Genomic DNA, 21,627 nt, shown 5'->3' with positions numbered 1-21,627 from the left:
GTTGGTTGGTGGGTTGGTGGGTGGGTTGGTGGGTGGGTTGGTGGGTTGGTGGGTGGGTTGGTGGGTTGGTGGGTTGGTTGGTGGGTTGGTGGGTGGGTTGCTAGTGGGTTTGGTGGGTGGGTTGGTGGGTGGGTTGGTGGGTGGGTTGGTGTGGTTGGTGGGTGGGTTGGTTGGTGGGTGGGTTGGTGGGTGGGTTGGTGGGTGGGTTGGTTGGTGGGTTGGTGGGTGGGTTGGTTGGTGGGTTGGTGGGTGGGTTGGTTGGTTGGTGGGTTGGTGGGTGGGTTGGTGGGTGGGTTGGTTGGTGGGTTGGTGGGTGGGTTGGTGGGTGGGTTGGTTGGTGGGTTGGTTGGTGGGTGGGTTGGTGGGTTAGTGGGTGGGTTGGTTGGTGGGTTGGTGGGTGGTTGGTGGGTGGGTGGGTGGGTTGGTGGGTTGGTGGGTTGGTTGGTGGGTTGGTGGGTGGGTTGGTGGGTGGGTTGGTAGGGGGTTTGGTGGGTGGGTTGGTGGGTGGGTTGGTGGGTGGGTTGGTAGGGGGTTTGGTGGGTGGGTTGGTGGGTGGGTTGGTGTGGTTGGTGGGTGGGTTGGTTGGTGGGTTGGTGGGTGGGTTGGTTGGTGGGTTAGTTGGTGGGTTGGTGGGTGGGTTGGTGGGTGGGTTGGTGGGTGGGTTGGTGGGTTGGTGGGTGGGTTGGTGGGTTGGTGGGTTGGTTGGTGGGTGGGTTGGTGGGTGGGTTGGTTGGTGGGTTGGTGGGTGGGTTGGTTGGTGGGTTGGTGGGTGGGTTGGTTGGTGGGTTGGTGGGTGGGTTGGTGGGTGGGTTGGTTGGTGGGTTGGTGGGTGGGTTGGTGGGTGGGTTGGTTGGTGGGTTGGTTGGTGGGTGGGTTGGTGGGTTAGTGGGTGGGTTGGTTGGTGGGTTGGTGGGTGGGTTGGTGGGTGGGTTGGTTGGTGGGTTGGTGGGTTGGTTGGTGGGTTGGTGGGTGGGTTGGTGGGTGGGTTGGTAGGGGGTTTGGTGGGTGGGTTGGTGGGTGGGTTGGTAGGGGGTTTGGTGGGTGGGTTGGTGGGTGGGTTGGTGTGGTTGGTGGGTGGGTTGGTTGGTGGGTTGGTGGGTGGGTTGTTGGGTGGGTTGGTGGGTGGGTTGGTTGGTGGGTTAGTTGGTGGGTTGGTGGGTGGGTTGGTGGGTGGGTTGGTGGGTGGGTTGGTGGGTTGGTGGGTGGGTTGGTGGGTTGGTGGGTTGGTTGGTGGGTGGGTTGCTAGTGGGTTTGGTGGGTGGGTTGGTGGGTGGGTTGGTAGGGGGTTTGGTGGGTGGGTTGGTGGGTGGGTTGGTGTGGTTGGTGGGTTGGTGGGTGGGTTGGTTGGTGGGTGGGTTGGTGGGTGGGTTGGTTGGTGGGTTGGTGGGTGGGTTGGTTGGTGGGTTGGTGGGTGGGTTGGTTGGTGGGTTGGTTGGTGGGTGGGTTGGTGGGTGGGTTGGTTGGTGGGTTGGTGGGTGGGTTGGTGGGTGGGTTGGTTGGTGGGTGGGTTGGTTGGTGGGTGGGTTGGTGGGTGGGTTAGTGGGTGGGTGGGTTGGTGGGTTAATGGGTGGGTGGATAGGTTGGTGGGTGGGTTGGTTGGTGGGTTGGTTGGTAGGTGGGTTGGTGGGTGAGTTGCTGGGTGGGTTAGTTAGTGGGTGGGAAGGTTGGTTGGTGGATTGGTGGGTGAATGGGTTGGTGGGTGGGTTGGTTGGTGGGTGGGTTGGTTGGTGGGCTGGTGGGTGGGTTGGTGGGTTGGTAGGTGGGTTGGTGGGTGGGTTGCTGGGTGGGTTGGTGGGTGGGTTGGTGGGTTAGTGGGTGGGTTGGTGGGTGGGTTACTGGGTGGGTTGGTGGCTTGGTGGGTGGGTTGGTTGGTGAGTGGGTTGGTGGTGGGTTGGTGGGTGGGTTGGTGGGTGGGTTGCTGGGTGGGTTGGTTGGTGGGTTAGTGGTTGGGTGGGTTGGTGGGTGGATGGGTTGGTGGGTGGGTTGGTTGGTGGGTTGGTGGGTGGGTTGCTGGGTGGGTTGGTGGGTGGGTTGGTTGGTGGGTTGGTGGGTGGGTTGGTGGGTTGGTGGGTGGGTTGGTGGGTGGGTTGGTTGGTGGGTTGGTGGGTGGGTTGGTTGGTGGGTTGGTTGGTGGGTTAGTGGGTGGGTTGGTGGGTGGGTTGGTGGGTGGGTTGGTTGGTGGGTTGGTTGGTGGGTTGGTTGGTGGGTTGGTGGGTGGGTTGGTGGGTTGGTAGGGGGTTTGGTGGGTGGGTTGGTGGGTGGGTTGGTGGGTGGGTTGGTAGGGGGTTTGTTGGGTGGGTTGGTGGGTTGGTGTGGTTGGTGGGTTGGTGGGTGGGTTGGTTGGTGGGTTGGTGGGTGGGTTGGTGGGTGGGTTGGTGGGTGGGTTGGTGGGTGGGTTGGTGGGTGGGTTGGTTGGTGGGTTGGTTGGTGGGTTGGTGGGTGGGTTGGTGGGTGGGTTGGTGGGTGGGTTGGTAGGGGGTTTGGTGGGTGGGTTGGTGGGTTGGTGTGGTTGGTGGGTTGGTGGGTGGGTTGGTGGGTGGGTTGGTGGGTGGGTTGGTGGGTGGGTTGGTTGGTGGGTGGGTGGGTTGGTGGGTGGGTTGGTGGGTGGGTTGGTTGGTGGGTTGGTGGGTTGGTTGGTGGGTTGGTGGGTGGGTGGGTTGGTGGGTGGGTTGGTGGGTGGGTTGGTGGGTGGGTTGGTGGGTGTGTTGGTGGTGGGTTGGTGGGTGGGTTGGTGGGTGGGTTGGTGGGTGGGTTGGTGGGTGGGTTGGTGAGTGGGTTGGTGGTGGGTTGGTGGGTTGGTACGTGGTTTAGTGGGTGGGTAGGTGGTTTAGTGGGTGGGTTGGTTGGTGGGTTGGTGGGTGGGTTGGTGGGTGGGTTGGTGGGTGGGTTGGTGGGTGGGTTGGTGGGTTGGTTGGTGGGTTGGTGGGTGGGTTGGTGGGTGGGTGGGTTGGTGGGTTGGTGGGTTGGTGGGTGGGTTGGTGGGTGTGTTGGTGGGTGTGTTGGTGGTGGGTTGGTGGGTGGGTTGGTGGGTGGGTTGGTGGGTGGGTTGGTGGGTGGGTTGGTGAGTGGGTTGGTGGGTGGGTTGGTAGGTGGTTTAGTGGGTGGGTAGGTGGTTTAGTGGGTGGGTTGGTGGGTTGGTTGATGGGTTCGTGGGTGGGTTGGTTGGTGGGTTGGTGGGTGGGTTGGTTGGTGGGTTGGTGGGTGGGTTGGTGGGTGGGTTGGTGGGTGGGTTGGTGGGTGGGTTGGTGGGTGGGTTGGTGAGTGGGTTGGTGGTGGGTTGGTGGGTGGGTTGGTACGTGGTTTAGTGGGTGGGTAGGTGGTTTAGTGGGTGGGTTGGTTGGTGGGTTGGTGGGTGGGTTGGTGGGTGGGTTGGTGGGTGGGTTGGTGGGTGGGTTGGTGGGTTGGTTGGTGGGTTGGTGGGTGGGTTGGTGGGTGGGTGGGTTGGTGGGTTGGTGGGTTGGTGGGTGGGTTGGTGGGTGTGTTGGTGGGTGTGTTGGTGGTGGGTTGGTGGGTGGGTTGGTGGGTGGGTTGGTGGGTGGGTTGGTGGGTGGGTTGGTGAGTGGGTTGGTGGGTGGGTTGGTAGGTGGTTTAGTGGGTGGGTAGGTGGTTTAGTGGGTGGGTTGGTGGGTTGGTTGATGGGTTCGTGGGTGGGTTGGTTGGTGGGTTGGTGGGTGGGTTGTTTGGTGGGTTGGTGGGTGGGTTGGTGGGTGGGTTGGTGGGTGGGTTGGTTGGTGGGTTGGTGGGTGGGTTCATTAGTGGGTTGGTGGGTTGGTGGGTGGGTTGGTGGGTGGGTTGGTAGGGGGTTTGGTGGATGGATTGGTGGGTGGGTTGGTGGGTGGGTTGGTAGGGGGTTTGGTGGGTGGGTTGGTGTGGGTGGTGGGTTGGTGGGTGGGTTGGTGGGTGGGTTGGTTGGTGGGTGGGTTGGTGGTTTGGGTTGGTGAGTGGGTTGGTTGGTGGGTTGGTTGGTTGGTGGGTTGGTGGGTGGGTTGGTTGGTGAGTGGGTTGGTGTTGGGTTGGTTGGTGAATTGGTAGGTGGTTTGGTGGGTGGGTTGGTGGGTTGCTGGGTGGGTTGGTGGGTTGGTTGGTGGGTTAGTGGGTGGGTGGGTTGGTGGGTTAGTGGGTGGGTGTATAGGTTGGTTGGTGGGTTGGTTGGTAGGTGGGTTGGTGGGTGAGTTGCTGGGTGGGTTGGTGGGTGGGTTAGTTAGTGGGTGGGAAGGTTGGTTGGTGGATTGGTGGGTGAATGGGTTGGTGGGTGGGTTGGTTGGTGGGTGGTGGGTGGGTTGGTAGGTGGGTTGGTGGGTGGGTTACTGGGTGGGTTGGTGGGTGGGTTGGTTAGTGGGTGGGTTGGTGGGTTGCTGGGTGGGTTGGTGGCTTGGTGGGTGTGTTGGTTGGTGGGTTGGTGGGTGGGTTAGTGGGTGGGTGGGTTGGTTGGTTGGTGAAAGGGTTGGTTGGTGGGTGGGTTGGTGGGTGGTTTGGTGGGTGGGTTGGTGGGTGGGTTGGTTGGTTGGTTGGTGGGTTGGTGGGTGGGTTGGTTGGTGAGTGGGTTGGTGGTGGGTTGGTTGGTGAATTGGTAGGTGGTTTGGTGGGTGGGTTGGTGGGTGGGTTGCTGGGTGGGTTGGTGGGTGGGTTGGTTGGTGGGTTGGTGGGTGGGTGGGTTGGTGGGTTAGTGGGTGGGTGTATAGGTTGGTGGGTGGGTTGGTGGGTTGGTTGGTAGGTGAGTTGCTGGGTGAGTTGGTGGGTGGGTGGGTTAGTTAGTGGGTGGGAAGGTTGGTTGGTGGATTGGTGGGTGAATGGGTTGGTGGGTGGGTTGGTTGGTGGGTGGGTTGGTTGGTGGGCTGGTGGGTGGGTTGGTGGGTTGGTAGGTGGGTTGGTGGGTGGGTTGCTGGGTGGGTTGGTGGGTGGGTTGGTGGGTTAGTGGGTGGGTTGGTGGGTGGGTTGCTGGGTGGGTTGGTGGCTTGGTGGGTGTGTTGGTTGGTGGGTTGGTTAGTGGGTGGGTTGGTTGGTGGGTTAGTGGGTGGGTTGGTGGGTGGGTCGGTGGCTTGGTGGGTGTGTTGGTTGGTGGGTTGGTGGGTGGGTTAGTGGGTGGGTGGGTTGGTTGGTGAAAGGGTTGGTTGGTGGGTGGGTTGGTGGGTGGTTTGGTGGGTGGGTTGGTGGGTGGGTTGCTGGGTGGGTTGGTGGGTGGGTGGATGGGTTGATGGGTGGGTTGGTTGGTGGGTGGGTTGGTGGGTGGGTTGGTGGGTGGGTTGCTGGTTGGGTTGGTGGGTGGGTGGGTTTGTGAGTTGGTGGGTGGGTTGGTGGGTTGTTGGGTGGGTTGGTGGGTGGGTTGGTGTGTTGTTGGGTGGGTTGATGGGTGGGTTGGTGGGTGGGTTGGTGGGTGGGTTGGTTGGTGAGTTGGTGGGTGGGTTGGTGGGTGGGTGGGTTGGTGAGTTGGTGGGTGTGTAGGTGGGTGGGTTGGTGGTGTTCACAATGGCCGGGTCTCCAGGGGTACCTTGGCCCAGGTGCGGTTGCCGTGGAGACGATTCTCCTGGTTGCCGTGGAGACGGGTGTGCCGCTGGCTGCGCCTCAGCGTTGCCGTGGAGACCGGGGGGAGGGGCGCGGGGCACTGCAGCGTAACCACGGCAACGCGGGCCGCACGACCCCGGGGGACGGCTACAACCACAAAAAGTTACCACGGCAGTCACAGCAACGTTACCATGGTAACAACCACATCACCACAAGAACATTACCATGGCAACCACCGCAACGTCGCCACGGCAACCACAGCAACGTCGCCACGGCAACCACAATGTTACCTCGACAACCACAACAACGTCGCCACGGCAACATGGCCTGTGCCAGCCCCAGGACAACAACAACAACAACCACAGCATAGTTACCATGGCAACTCGACAACATTCCCACAACATTAACGCAACAACCTAACAAAAGCAACAATTCAACAACAACACAACAACACAACAACAAACCAACACAACATCAAACCAACAACACAACACAACAACACAACCACCCAACACAACAACAACACAACATCAAACCAACAACACAACAACAGAACCACCCAACACAACAACAACACAACACAACATCAAACCAACAATCCAACACAACAACATCAACAACACAACAACCCAACACACCAACAAACCAACACAACAACAAACCAACAACCCAACACAACAACAACACAACAACCCAACACACCAACAAACCAACACAACAACAAACCAACAACCCCACACAACAACAACACAACAACCCAACACACCAACAAACCAACACAACATCAAACCAACAACAAACCAGCACAACATCAAACCAACAACCCAACACAACCCCACACAACAACCCAACACAACAACAAACCAACACAACATCAAACCAACAACCCAACAACACAACATCAAACCAACAACCCAACAACACAACATCAAACCAACAACCCCAACACAACAATAACAACAACCCAACACAACAACAAACCAACACAACATCAAACCAACAACACAACACAACAACACAACCACCCAACACAACAACAACACAACATCAAACCAACAACACAACAACAGAACCACCCAACACAACAACAACACAACACAACATCAAACCAACAATCCAACACAACAACATCAACAACACAACAACCCAACACACCAACAAACCAACACAACAACAAACCAACAACCCAACACAACAACAACCCAACACACCAACAAACCAACACAACAACAAACCAACAACCCCACACAACAACAACACAGCAACCCCACACAACAACCCAACACAACATCAAACCAACAACCCAACACAACAACCCAACACAACAACCCAACACAACAACAACAAACCAACACAACATCAAACCAACAACCCAACACAACAACAACATCAAACCAACACAACATCAAACCAACAACCTAACACAACCCCACACAACACAACAACAAACCAACACAACATCAAACCAACAACCCAACAACACAACATCAAACCTACAACCCAACACAACAACCCAACACAACAACCCCACACAACAACCCAACACAACATCAAACCAACAACTCCAACACAACAATAACAACAACCCAACACAACAACAAACCAACCCAACACAACAACCCAACACAACAACCCAACACAGCAACCACCCAACACAACATCAAACCAACAACCAAACACAACAACCCAAAAACAAGAAAAATCCAACAACCCCAACACAAAAACAACAACCCAACAACAACCCACCACACAACAACAACCGGCTAGCCCTCACCTGTGAATTCCGGCTGTGAGGTTGTTGTGGTTGTTGCAGCAACAACTCTGGTTGTGGCTTTCGGTTGTTGCTGTTGTTGTAGCTGCTGCCGCTGCTGCTGCTGCTGCTGGTTGTGGTGTTGGCGGTGGTGGCGTTGTTGTGGTTGTTGCTGTGGTTGTTGTGTTCGCCCGCCATTGTAGCTGTGCGGTGGTTGTTGTGGTTGTGGTTGTTGTGGTGGTGGTTGTGGTTCATCCTCAGGTTCACTCAACTCCACTCTCCGCCTCTGCAACAACCATAACAACCGCAACAACAATCACCACAACAACAACCACAATCACCACAACAACAACCACAATCACAACCACCACCACAACAACCACCACAATCACCACAACAACAACCACAATCACAACAACAACCACAATCGCCACAATCACAACAACAACCACCACAACAATCACAATTACCACAACAACAACCACAATCACCACAACTACCGCAACAACAACCACATCAGCCACCGCAACCACCACAACAAGCACTATGATGGTGATAGTGGTGGTAATGATGGTGGTGGTAACGATGATGGTTGTGGTGGTAATGATGATGATGGTGGTGGTAATGATGATGGTGGTGGTGGTAATGATGATGGTTGTGGTGGTAATGATGATGGTGGTGGTAATGATGGTTGTGGTGGTAATGATGGTGATATTGATGGTGGTGGTGATGGAAGTGGTGATGGAAGTGGTGATGATGTTGATGGTGGTGGAAATGGTGGTAGTGGTTGTGGTATTGATGGTGGTGGTTGTTGTGGTAGTTGTGGCAGTGGTGATGGTGACCATGTTGATGGTGGTGGTGATGGTGGTGATGGTGGTGATGATGGTGGTTGTGGTGGTGGTGACCATGTTGATGGTGGTGGTAGTGGTGATGGTAGTGATGGCGATGGTGGTAGCGGGGATGTTGATGGTAGTGGTTAGTGATGGTGGTTATGATAGGGGTGATATTGATGATGAGTGTGGTGATGATGTTTATTGTGGTGATGGTAGTAATGGTGGTGATGGTGGTAGTGATGGTGGTGATGGTAGTGATGGTAGTGATGGTGGTGATGGTAGTGATGGTAGTGATGGTGGTGATGTTGATGGCCCATCACCTTCTTTCGCTCCACCCTCTCTGTAGGCTCTGCCCGAAACTGCAAAAAATACAACAACCACATCAACAATAACATACTAACATGTGTGTTAGTGTGTGTTAGTGTGTGTGTTAGTGTGTGTGTTAGTGTGTGTGTTAGTGTGTGTGTTAGTGTGTGTGTGTTAGTGTTGGTGTGTTAGTGTTGGTGTGTTAGTGTTGGTGTGTTAGTGTGTGTGTGTGTGTTAGTGTGTGTGTTAGTGTGTGTGTTAGTGTGTGGGTTAGTGTGTGTGTTAGTGTGTGTGTTAGTGTGTGTGTTAGTGTGTGTGTTAGTGTGTGTGTTAGTGTGAGTGTGTGTGTGTGTTAGTGTGTGTGTTAGTGTGAGTGTGTGTGTGTGTTAGTGTGTGTGTTAGTTTAACTCGTGGTTTCGTGGTAATTAACTGGCTCCAGTTTAACAGCAGAGGTCTCACTCCGAATCAGTCGAGCGGCAATATCTTTTCATCGGTTGCGTAACGCTGTGTGGAAGCTACCTGGTCTGTCGCTCCGCACTAAGCTTCAGGTCTTCTTGGCCACGGTCATTCCCTCCCTTCTCTACGCTTGCGAAACGTGGACCCCCCTAATGGAACATCTTCGCCGGTTAGAAACATTTAGGCTGGCCTGCCTACGATCCATCCTGGGTTTAACCAGACTGGATTGTGTGAGGAGCTCACAAATCCTTGAAAGATCTGGGCAGGGTCCCATCGGTGAGCTCCTCCGGCAGGCAAGGCTGCGATGGCTGGGTCATGTAGCCCGCATGCCCAGCCACCGCATGCCGAAACAGCTTTTGTTTGGCCGGATTGAGGGGGCTAAGCGGGCGCGGCACGGGCTAGAGAAGAGATGGAGTGATGTGGTACAGGAGGACGTGGAGCTGAGTGGACTTGCCGATGACTGGTACCAGCGGTGTCAAGATCGGCCTCTGTGGAGGAGGCTCGTGAAGGATGCTACTGGGCAGTTGGAGGCAGTCGCCCTCCAACAACAACGGAGGGCGGAGGAGCGACGCTCAGAACAACGAGCGGAGCGCCGGGTGGCTAAAGCACAGCAGGTTGGCACAGTAGGGGGCACATGTGGTGCATCAGCCAGTCATCTCAGTCAGTCGACCCGTGGCACCTGGGTCTGCCCCGTGACCTCCTGCCAGCGGGCGTTCGACACTTCACGTGGCCTCAGGGTGCACATAGCCTGGCACAAGCGTCGTGGTGACGTCACCGCCACTTAGTGGCGAATGGCGGTTGTTGTTAGTGTGTGTGTTAGTGTGTGTGTTAGTGTGTGTGTTAGTGTGTGTTAGTGTGTTAGTGTGTGTGTGTTAGTGTGTGTGTTAGTGTGTGTGTTAGTGTGTACATAGCACCTAAACCCCCGAATCTCCCACCAACCCACTCTCACCCAAACCGCTCACCCACACACACAGCCACCAACACTAATCACCCACACCCGAACACGCACTCACACCCACACCACCCACCCCCCACCCCCCCACAGCCACCCACACACACCCATAACACGACACACCCACTCGCCCACACCCGCCCACACCCGCCCACCTATAGCGCCCCGACCTTCCCACAGCCAACCACACACACACTTGCCCACACACACACACAACAACAACAACCGCCAATCGCCACTAAGTGGAGGTGAGGTCACCATGACGCTTGTGCCAGGCCATGTGCACCTTGAGGCCACGTGAAGTGTCGAACGCCCGCTGGCAGGTCACGGGGCAGACCCAGGTGCCACAGGTCGACTGACTGAGATGACTGAGATGACCTGTGCCCCCTACTGTGCCAACCTGCTGTGCTTTAGCCACCCGGCGCTCCGCTCATTGTTGTGAGCGTCACTCCTCCGCCCTCCTTTGTTGTTGGAGGGCGACTGCCTCTAACTGCCCAGGAGCGTCCTTCACGAGCCTCCTCCACAGAGGCCGATCTTGACACCGCTGGTACCGGTCATCGGCAAGTCCACTCAGCTCCACGTCCTCCTGTACCACATCACTCCATCTCTTCTCTAGCCCGTGCCGTGTTCGTTTAGCCCCCTCGATCCGGCCGAACAAAAGCTGTTTCGGCATGCAGTGGCAGGGCATGCGGCCTACATGACCCAGCAAGCGCACCCTTGCCTGCCGGAGGAGCTCACCGATGGGACCTTGCCCAGATCTTTCAAGGATTTGTGAGCTCCTCACACAATCCAGCCTGGTTAAACCCAGGATGGATTGTAGGCAGGCTAGCCTAAATGTTTCTAACCGGCGAAGATGTTCCATTAGGGGGGTCCACGTTTCGCAAGCAAAGAGAAGGGAGGGAATGACCGTGGCCGAGAAAACCTGAAGCTTCGTGCAGAGCGACAGACCAGGTAGCTTCCACACAGCGTTACACAACCGATTAAAAGATATTGCCACTCGACTGATTCGGAGTGAGACCTCTGCTGTTAAACTGGAGCCGGTCATGAGCACACTGCCCAGGTATGGGAAACTCTCCACTCTCTCCACAACTGCCCCATCACCGATTGGTACAAAATACCCAGGCAGGTGCTTAGTTTTGGTGGGGCCGATGGTAAGGCCTCACCTCTTAGTGGCACGCTCCAGGTTCAGCAGCAGCGCCTCCATCTGGTAATTGAGCAGCAATTACCAGATCATCGGCATACATAACATGGTTGACCAATAGGGAGCCATCCTTTGACCGCACCTGGGCATTGATCAGCCTCCCATTGTATCTATACCAGATGGAAATTCCTCCAGTACAGCCATCGAAGGCTTCACGAACTACGTGGTCGAAACAGTTGTAAAATAATGTGGGAGCCAGAGGACATCCCTGTCGCACTCCAAGTTGAACAGGGAATGGCTCCAACTCCTGGCCACATAGTTTTACCCGGGCCCGCTCACCATCATGAAGGTCGTTAATGATCGTGAGCTGAGGGTCTGGGACTCCGAAAGCACCAAGAACAACCCAGAGCCCAGGCCTACTGATGGTATCATAGGCCTTGACCAGGTCAATAAAGCAGAGATGTAGGTCTTGTTGGAATTCCCTACACCTTTACTGTAGCAGACAGACAGAAAATATGGCATCTGTGCAGGAACGCCCTTTCCTGAAACCGCATTGGGGCTCCGCAATCCTCTCCTCAGCGTGCCTGGCAAGGCGATGTTGAATAATCCTTGCCAGGACCTTTCCCGGCACACTGAGGAGTGAGATGCCCCTGTCGTTGTTACAGTCTGTGCGGTCCCCCTTCTTAAAGAGGGGGACCACCAGGGCATCCTTCCAATCCTGCGGAACCCGTACATTGGTCCAGACTGTTGTTATGATGTCATATAGGGCAGTCTGTGCACAAACGCCACCCTCCCTCAGCATTTCCCTTGGGAGATAATTTCTGCCCGCTGCCTTTCCTGGTCTCAGGCTCTGGATCGCCTTCAGTACTTCCTCAACAGATGGCACCTCAGCCAGCCACTCACAGGGGGTGACTTCTTCCAATATTTGAGGCACCGCTGCCTCAGCAGGGTCATCCTCACTATGTGCCACGATGTTTTCCTGGCTGAGGGATTTCCCCTCCCCCAGGACCTCACAGAAATGCTCAGCAAATCTGCAAACCTGTTCCTGAGGGTCGGAGATTGGATTGCCGTATTTTCCCCTAATGATGGTGATAGCTGTAGCACTACAAGTTACTTTTTTGATGGAATTAAAGATTGATTTGTGATCGAGGCAGTCTCCATCTCCTCAGCAACCCGCCACCACCACCCATCCTTGCAGCGCCTCACGGCTTTCTGAACCTCCGAGCGAAGGCTGCGGTAAGCCTCCTCATTCTCTGAGGTGGGATGCTGTAGACGATCAGAGTGGGCCTGTCGCTTTTTCTCAGGCAGCCTGAACACCTCCTCTGTAAGCCAGGGTCTCTGTGGAGGTCTGGACCGTGTACCCAAGGCAGCCATTGCAGCTGCATGAGTCACAGTCCTAAACCTCGCCCCTCCTCATTCTCTGAGGTGGGATGCTGTAGACGATCAGAGTGGGCCTGTCGCTTTTTCTCAGGCAGCCTGAACACCTCCTCTGTAAGCCAGGGTCTCTGTGGAGGTCTGGACCGTGTACCCAAGGCAGCCATTGCAGCTGCATGAGTCACAGTCCTAAACCTCGCCCATTTACCCTCGACATCAGGAGTGGGGGACGATGCCAACCCCTGCCGCAGGCGATGATGAAATTCTCGCTTGCGACTTTCATCAGCTAGCTGAGACCAGGCCACCTTAGATTTGAATGGGGTCCTGGGTGTACACCCACCACCGGAGTGGAAGAATGGCAGACGCATCTTACAGATGACAAGTCGATGATCAGTGGGCAGATCAGCTCCACGGTAGGTCCTGGTGTCCGTCACTACGTAGTCCAGCAGATGTTCTTGCTTGGACCCGGCATGCATCCGTGATGTTGTGTGGATGCACTGATGCCGGAACAGCGCGTTGGTAATTACAAGCCCATGGGCTAAACAAAAGTCTAGCAGCCACCTACTGTTGTTATTGAGCTGATCTGGCCCATGCCTTCCAATCACTTCAAACCAGGTGCCAACTCAGGCATTAAAGTCACCCAACAGGATGACTCTATCCCGAGGGGCCACATTAGCAAGCACCTGTGACAGGTCACAGAAGGCATCCGACTCATCAGCCTTGCCTGCATCCCTCCACGGATATTCGTCTTCAGTGGGGGCATAAGTATCCACGACCTCGCCTCTGGTTGATGGGAAGGCGAGCCCAAAGTAGCCTGGGGCTTACAGCTTCCCACACCTCACCGCCACGTTCCCACGCCCCCTTCATTATTTTGTTCAAAAGAGCCACTCCCTGTTGTTGGGCAGTCTACTGCCCCGAGTAGAGGACTGTCCATCCCTCATGGTGGCAGGAGCCAGAACCGGTCCACCGGACCTCCTGAATACCACAGAGATCCATGCAGTACCGGTCCAGCTCCCGACAGAGGAGTGGCAGCCTCTCCTCCGCAGTGAGAGTTCGAACATTCCACGTGGACATCCGTAGCGACTTTTTTCTGCTTCTGGAGGAGCCCCGAGGGTAGAGATTCAGTCTCCTGGCTCTGCCAATTGGGGTTTGGCCAGGAGACGTCATGGACGCCCGTCCCCCCGGGGCCTCCGGCACAAGCTTCGTTTGATATTATTTCGTGGTTTAGTGGTAATGAATTGAAGGTGGAGGGGTTACCAGCCCCTCGCACCCATCCAGAGCCCCCGTTTAGCCACTGTGGTGGACACAGATGCCATGAGGGGAGGAGCCACTCGAAATTGGACCTCCCCCCACAGCACTGTCCACGACAGAGTTGCCCGTCCGGCACCGCGAGGAGGTAGGGGGTTGTTTGGCCACCCACACCTACCCCCAAACGACCCACCCACCCCACCCACCCCACTCTCACCACCCACACCACCCACACCACGCCCCACACCACCATCACCACCCACACCACCCACACCACCCACACCACCCCCCACACCACCCACACCACCCACACTACCCACACCACCCAAACCACCCACACCACGCCCCTCACCACCCTCACCACCCACACCACCCTCACCACCCACACCACCCTCACCACCCACACCACCCTCACCACCCACACCACCCACACCACCCACACCACCCACACCACCCACCCGTTTAGCAGCTGGTGGCCCCAGCAAGTGAGAGGCAGCGTCCACCCTCGGCCTCTTCTGCTGCTGCTGCTGCTGAGAAGCTGAACGAGTTGCCAGCAACCGTGCGGCCCTGCCACCGCCGCCGTTGCTGCCGCTGTTGTTGACGACCACGTCGTCGTCGTCATCGTCGCCGTCGCCGTTGCCGCGGGCAACATCATCGCCATCGGCAACGGCCGCCGGCCTCCTCCGTTCCTTCGCTCCTCCGGCCGACGCGCCGTCGCCCACCACCACCGAAGCCCCTCCAGCTACACCACCACCGCCACAACCGCCACCGCCTCCACCGCCTCCGCCGCCACCACCACCACCGCTCGCCACCACCGCAGCGTCATCGGCCGCCGCTCCAGGGCACCCCCCACCCCTCACGGCGCCCGCCCTGCCCCTGTCCACGCGACTCCACGAGGACCCCTCCACCTCCTCCTCCACCGCCTCCTCCGCCTCCTCCTCCTCCTCCGCCTCCTCCTCCGCCTCCTCCTCACCCCTCCTCTCCCGCCTCCTCCTCCTCCGCTTCCTCCTCCTCCTCCTCGTCGTCGTCCTCCTCCTCCTCCTCGCCTCCTCCTCCGCCTCCTCCTCCTCCTCCTCCTCCTCCGCCTCAGTCTCCTCCGTCTCCGTCGCCGCCCCGCCCGGAGCAGACGCCGGGACCTGCGGTTTGCCCGGCGAATATTCCGGCACCGCCGCCGCCTCCTCCTCCTCCGCCTCCTCCGCCTCCTCCGCCTCGTCGTCGTCCCGCGGGTCTCCTCCTCGCCTCTTCCTCCTCCTCCTCCTCCTCTTCTCCTTCTTCTTCTTCTTCTCCACAACCACCACCGCCACCTCCTTCTCCTCCGCGGCGTCGGCGTAGTCCGGCCGGCCTACCGCCGCCTGCACCTGGAGCACCCGTCGCGGTGAGCTTCAAGGTCGTCAAGGTCAACGCGGCGAGCTTCAAAGGTCGTCAAGGTCAACGTGGCGAGCTTCAAGGTCGTCAAGGTCAACGCGGCGAGCTTCAAGGTCGTCAACGCGGCGAGCTTCAAGGTCGTCAACGCGATGAGCTTCAAGGTCGTCAACGTCAACGCGGTGAGCTTCAAGGTCGTCAAGGTCAACGCGGTGAGCTTCAAGGTCGTCAACGCGATGAGCTTCAAGGTCGTCAACGTCAACGCGGCGAGCTTCAAGGTCGTCAACGCGGCGAGCTTCAAGGGTCGTCAGCTTCAAAGGTCGTCAACGTGGCGAGCTTCAAGGGTCGTCAACGTCAACGCGGCGAGCTTCAAGGTCGTCAAGGTCAAAGCGGCGAGCTTCAAGGGTCGTCAGCTTCAAAGGTCGTCAACGTCAACGCGGCGAGCTTCAAAGGTCGTCAAGGTCAACGCGGTGAGCTTCAAGGTCGTCAACGTCAACGCGGTGAGCTTCAAGGTCGTCAACGTCAATGCGGCGAGCTTCAAAGGTCGTCAACGCAGCGAGCTTCAAAGGTCGTCAACGCGGCGAGCTTCAAGGTCGTCAACGTCAACGCGGCGAGCTTCAAGGTCAACGTGGTGAGCTTCAAGGTCGTCAATGTCAACGCGGCGCGCTTCAAAGGTCGTCAACGTGGCGAGCTTCAAGGTCGTCACGGTGCTATCGACGAGACCCACGGAGACCCACGGAGACCCACGGAGACTCACGGAGACCCACAACACTTTCACAGCCCCACAGAAACCCACAGAGACCCGCACTCAGAGACCAATACAAACTCACAGAGACCCACACAGACCCACAGAGACTCATACCCATAGAGACCCATACACACCCACAGAGACCCACACTAATAGAGACCCATACAGACCCATAGAGACCCACTCATAGAGACCCATACAGACCCACAGAGACCAATACAAACTCACAGAGACCCACACAGACCCACAGAGACTCACACCCACAGAGACCCACACTAATAGAGACCCATACAACAACAGCAACCGCCATTCGCCACTGAGTGGCGGTGACGTCACCACGACGCCTGTTTCCAGGATGTAAGTCCCCACTGATCTGCAGCTGCTGCTGCTGTATCTCCTTGTTCAGACAAGCGACCCGCACGTCACAACTTGATAGCCGCTCTACCAAGCGGCTGATATCATCATCACAGACCCACAGAGACCTACAGAGACACATAGAGACCCATAGAGACCCACAGAGACCCACAGAGACCCACACTCATAGAGACCCATAGAGACCAATACTCAGAGAGACCCACAGAGACGCACAGACACCCATACTCACAGAGACCCACAGAGACCCACACTCACAGAGACCCACACAGACCCACAGAGACAAACACCCACAGAGACCCACAGACCCACAGAGACCCACACCCATAGACACCCACACTAAGACTAAACCAAGTTGAATGTTACCAGGTTGTAAGTCCCCACTGATCTGCTGCTGCTGCTGTATCTCCTTGTTCAGACAAGCGACCCGCACATCACAACTTGATAGCCGCTCTACCAAGCGGCTGATATCATCGTCGTCGTCGTCGTCGTCGCCATCATCGCCACGGGGAAATGTACATCAGCGGCCACAGGACTCTAAAACGCGCAGTGACGTTGATTCTAAATGCGGAGGGGAAAAACCGGAGGTGGGGAGACCGAGGGACAAATCTACGCAGCGACAACCACGGGGAGAGAGACACAGAGAGAGACGCAGACTCCAAATATACAGCAGCAGCAGCAGCAGGCATCGTCAGGGTCAGGATCGAACCCACGACCTCCTGTGTACCAGGCGAGATAGTCAACATCTCCTAGCCACCGTGATGATGATGAGAGAGACGCAGACTTCAAATATACAGCTGCAGGCTTCATCGTCAGGGGTTGGGATCGAACCCACGACCTCCTGTAGACCAGGCGAGGTAGTCAACATCTCCTAGCCACCGTGATGATGATGATGAGAGAGAGAGACGCAGACTCCAAATATACAGCAGCAGCAGCAGGCATTGTCAGGGTCAGGATTGAACCCACGACCTCCTGTGTACCAGGCGAGGTAGTCAACATCTCCTAGCCACCGTGATGATGATGGTGATGATGAGAGAGACGCAGACTCCAAATATACAGCAGCAGCAGCAGGCATCGTCAGGGTCGGGATCGAACCCACGACCTCCTGTACACCAGGCGAGGCAGTCAACATCTCCTAGCCACCATGACGATGATGATGAGAGAGAGAGAGACGCAGACTTCAAATATACAGCTGCAGGCTTCATCGTCAGAGGTCGGGATCGAACCCACGACCTCCTGTATACCAGGTGAGGGAGTTAACATCTCCTAGCCACCGTGATGATGATGGTGATGATAGAGACGCGCAGACTTCAAATATACAGCAGCGGTAGCAGCAGCAGCAGGCATCGTCAGAGGTCAGGATCGAACCCACGACCTCCTGTACACCAGGCGAGGTAGTCAACATCTCCTAGCCACCGTGATGATGATGATGAGAGAGAGAGAGACGCAGACTCCAAATATACAGCAGCAGCAGCAGGCTTCATCGTCAGAGGTCAGGATCGAACCCACGACCTCCTGTACACCAGGCGAGGTAGTCAACATCTCCTAGCCACCGTGATGATGATGATGAGAGAGACACGCAGACTTCAAATATACAGCAGCAGTAACAGCAGCAGGCTTCATCGTCAGAGGTCAGGATCGAACCCACGACCTCCTGCAGACCAGGCGAGGCAGTCAACATCTCACGGAACCCACGACCTCCTGTGCACCACCAGGCGAGGCAGTCAACATCTCACGGAACCCACGACCTCCTGTGCACCACCAGGCGAGGCAGTCAACATCTCACGGAACCCACGACCTCCTGTGCACCAGGCGAGGCAGTCAACATCTCACGGAACCCACGACCTCCTGTGCACCACCAGGCGAGGCAGTCAACATCTCACGGAACCCACGACCTCCTGTGCACCACCAGGCGAGGCAGTCAACATCTCACGGAACCCACGACCTCCTGTGCACCACCAGGCGAGGCAGTCAACATCTCACGGAACCCACGACCTCCTGTGCACCACCAGGCGAGGCAGTCAACATCTCACGGAACCCACGACCTCCTGTGCACCACCAGGCGAGGCAGTCAACATCTCACGGAACCCACGACCTCCTGTGCACCACCAGGCGAGGCAGTCAACATCTCACGGAACCCACGACCTCCTGTGCACCACCAGGCGAGGCAGTCAACATCTCACGGAACCCACGACCTCCTGTGCACCACCAGGCGAGGCAGTCAACACCTCACGGAACCCACGACCTCCTGTGCACCACCAGGCGAGGCAGTCAACATCTCACGGAACCCACGACCTCCTGTGCACCACCAGGCGAGGCAGTCAACATCTCACGGAACCCACGACCTCCTGTGCACCACCAGGCGAGGCAGTCAACATCTCACGGAACCCACGACCTCCTGTGCACCACCAGGCGAGGCAGTCAACATCTCACGGAACCCACGACCTCCTGTGCACCACCAGGCGAGGCAGTCAACATCTCACGGAACCCACGACCTCCTGTGCACCACCAGGCGAGGCAGTCAACATCTCACGGAACCCACGACCTCCTGTGCACCACCAGGCGAGGCAGTCAACATCTCACGGAACCCACGACCTCCTGTGCACCACCAGGCGAGGCAGTCAACATCTCACGGAACCCACGACCTCCTGTGCACCACCAGGCGAGGCAGTCAACATCTCACGGAACCCACGACCTCCTGTGCACCACCAGGCGAGGCAGTCAACATCTCACGGAACCCACGACCTCCTGTGCACCACCAGGCGAGGCAGTCAACATCTCACGGAACCCACGACCTCCTGTGCACCACCAGGCGAGGCAGTCAACATCTCACGGAACCCACGACCTCCTGTGCACCACCAGGCGAGGCAGTCAACATCTCACGGAACCCACGACCTCCTGTGCACCACCAGGCGAGGCAGTCAACATCTCACGGAACCCACGACCTCCTGTGCACCACCAGGCGAGGCAGTCAACATCTCACGGAACCCACGACCTCCTGTGCACCACCAGGCGAGGCAGTCAACATCTCACGGAACCCACGACCTCCTGTGCACCACCAGGCGAGGCAGTCAACATCTCACGGAACCCACGACCTCCTGTGCACCACCAGGCGAGGCAGTCAACATCTCACGGAACCCACGACCTCCTGTGCACCACCAGGCGAGGCAGTCAACATCTCACGGAACCCACGACCTCCTGTGCACCACCAGGCGAGGCAGTCAACATCTCACGGAACCCACGACCTCCTGTGCACCACCAGGCGAGGCAGTCAACATCTCACGGAACCCACGACCTCCTGTGCACCACCAGGCGAGGCAGTCAACACCTCACGGAACCCACGACCTCCTGTGCACCACCAGGCGAGGCAGTCAACATCTCACGGAACCCACGACCTCCTGTGCACCACCAGGCGAGGCAGTCAACATCTCACGGAACCCACAACCTCCTGTGCACCACCAGGCGAGGCAGTCAACACCCCCGGGGCACCGGCGTTGGGGGCTCACCGACCGGACCGGGCGGTTCCCCAATCTTTGGACGCTCGCCACTCACCTCGTCCGCCTCGTCGTCCGCCTCGTCGTCCTCAGCAGCGACGTCGGCCGCCGCCCCCGGCCCTCCCGATTTATCCCGGTCTCGCGACGGCCTCCCAGCGTCCCCGGCCTCCTCCTCCTCCTCCTCCTCCTCGGCCCCCTCCTCAACCTCCTCCACCTCCTCCTCCTCCTCCTCCTCGTCGTCGTCGTCCTCCTCGTCGCCGCCAGCCACCTCCACCCCGCCCCTCGGCCGTTGAGGATTCACCACCGCCCCGTCAGCTCCCTCCTCCTCCTCCTCTTCGGCGGAGCCGACGGGAAGATTCCGGTGGTGGTGGCGACGAGGTGATGGAGGCGGCGGAGGAGGCGGCAGTGGCGGCAGCGGCGGCGGCGGCGGTGGTGGTGGAGGGGGAAGGAGAATCGGCGAGGGTTTGGCTTCACGTGCGGGGACGTGGGAGGGAGCGCTGGAGTCCTGGCGAGGACGGAACGGACGGGGGATTAGTCCACTCTGTGTGGCGGTGGTGAGTGTGGTGGTGGTGAGTGTGGTGGTGAGTGTGGTGGTGGTGAGTGTGGTGGTGGTGAGTGTGGTGGTGGTGAGTGTGGTGGTGAGTGTGGTGGTGAGTGTGGTGGTGGTGAGTGTGGTGGTGAGTATGGTGGTGGTGAGTGTGGTGGTGAGTGTGGTGGTGAGTGTGGTGGTGAGTGTGGTGATGGTGGTGAGTGTGGCGGTGGTGAGTGTGGTGGTGGTGGTGGTGGTGAGTGTGGTGGTGGTGGTGAGTGTGGTGGTGGTGAGTGTGGTGGTGAATGTGGTGGTGAGTGTGGTTGTGAGTGTGGTGGTGAGTGTGGTGGTGAGTGTGGTGGTGGTGGTGGTGGTGGTGAGTGTGGTGGTGAGTGTGGTGGTGGTGAGTGTGGTGGTGGTGAGTGTGGTGGTGGTGGTGAGTGTGGTGGTGGTGAGTGTGGTGGTGAATGTGGTGGTGAGTGTGGTGGTGAGTGTGGTGGTGAGTGTGGTGGTGGTGGTGGTGAGTGTGGTGGTGAGTGTGGTGGTGAGTGTGGTGGTGGTGAGTGTGGTGGTGAGTGTGGTAGTGGTGAGTGTGGTGGTGGTGAGTTTGGTGGTGAGTGTGGTGGTGTGTGTCATGGTGAGTGTGGTGGTGAGTGTGTTGGTGAGTGTGGTGGTGGTGAGTGTGGTGGTGAGTGTGGTGGTGGTGAGTGTGGTGGTGAGTGTGGTGGTGGTGAGTGTGGTGGTGAGTGTGGTGGTGGTGAGTGTGGTGGTGAGTGTGGTGGTGGTGAGTGTGGTGGTGAGTGTGGTGGTGGTGAGTGTGGTAGTGGTGAGTGTGGTGGTGGTGAGTGTGGTGGTGAGTGTGGTGGTGGTGAGTGTGGTGGTGAGTGTGGTGGTGGTGAGTGTGGTGGTGAGTGTGGTGGTGAGTGTGGTGGTGGTGGTGAGTGTGGTGGTGAGTGTGGTGGTGAGGGTGGTGGTGGTGAGTGTGGTGGTGGTGGTGAGTGTGGTGGTGAGTGTGATGGTGAGTGTGGTGGTGGTGGTGAGTGTGGTGGTGAGTGTGGTGGTGAGGGTGGTGGTGAGTGTGGTGGTGGTGGTGAGTGTGGCGGTAGTGAGTGTGGTGGTGGTGGTGAGTGTGGTGGTGAGTGTGGTGGTGGTGGTGAGTGTGGCGGTGAGTGTGGTGGTGGTGAGTGTGGTGGTGAGTGTGGTGGTGGTGAGTGTGGTGGTGAGTGTGGTGGTGAGTGTGGTGGTGGTGGTGAGTGTGGTGGTGAGTGTGGTGGTGAGGGTGGTGGTGGTGAGTGTGGTGGTGGTGAGTGTGGTGGTGGTGGTGAGTGTGGTGGTGAGTGTGGTGGTGGTGAGTGTGGTGGTGAGTGTGGTGGTGGTGAGTGTGGTGGTGAGTGTGGTGGTGAGTGTGGTGGTGGTGGTGAGTGTGGTGGTGAGTGTGGTGGTGAGGGTGGTGGTGGTGAGTGTAGTGGTGGTGGTGAGTGTGGTGGTGAGTGTGATGGTGAGTGTGGTGGTGGTGGTGAGTGTGGTGGTGAGTGTGGTGGTGAGGGTGGTGGTGAGTGT

General features: G+C 57.8%; 1 protein-coding gene across 1 annotated transcript in view; it reads right to left on the bottom strand.

Annotated features, from left to right (window-relative positions):
* Positions 1-5,431: 5,431 nt before the first annotated feature.
* Positions 5,432-21,627, bottom strand: part of LOC142905313 (uncharacterized) — a 41,096-nt gene continuing 24,900 nt past the window's right edge. The window contains exons 9-13 of the mRNA XM_076056746.1: positions 19,597-20,043; positions 14,021-14,920; positions 8,406-8,444; positions 7,277-7,538; positions 5,432-5,649 (exon numbers count right to left, since the gene is read on the bottom strand). Coding sequence (XP_075912861.1) covers positions 5,462-5,649; positions 7,277-7,538; positions 8,406-8,444; positions 14,021-14,920; positions 19,597-20,043 — 1,836 coding nt within the window. The 3' untranslated portion in view covers positions 5,432-5,461. The remainder of the gene's footprint in view (positions 5,650-7,276; positions 7,539-8,405; positions 8,445-14,020; positions 14,921-19,596; positions 20,044-21,627) is intronic.

This window comes from Petromyzon marinus, chromosome 77 (assembly GCF_048934315.1).
Source record: "Petromyzon marinus isolate PM22_M1 ecotype Great Lakes invasive population chromosome 77, UKy_Petmar_22M1.pri1.0, whole genome shotgun sequence".
Classification (NCBI taxonomy): Eukaryota; Metazoa; Chordata; class Hyperoartia; order Petromyzontiformes; family Petromyzontidae; genus Petromyzon; species Petromyzon marinus.
This window is presented reverse-complemented; position numbering and strand designations above follow the sequence as displayed.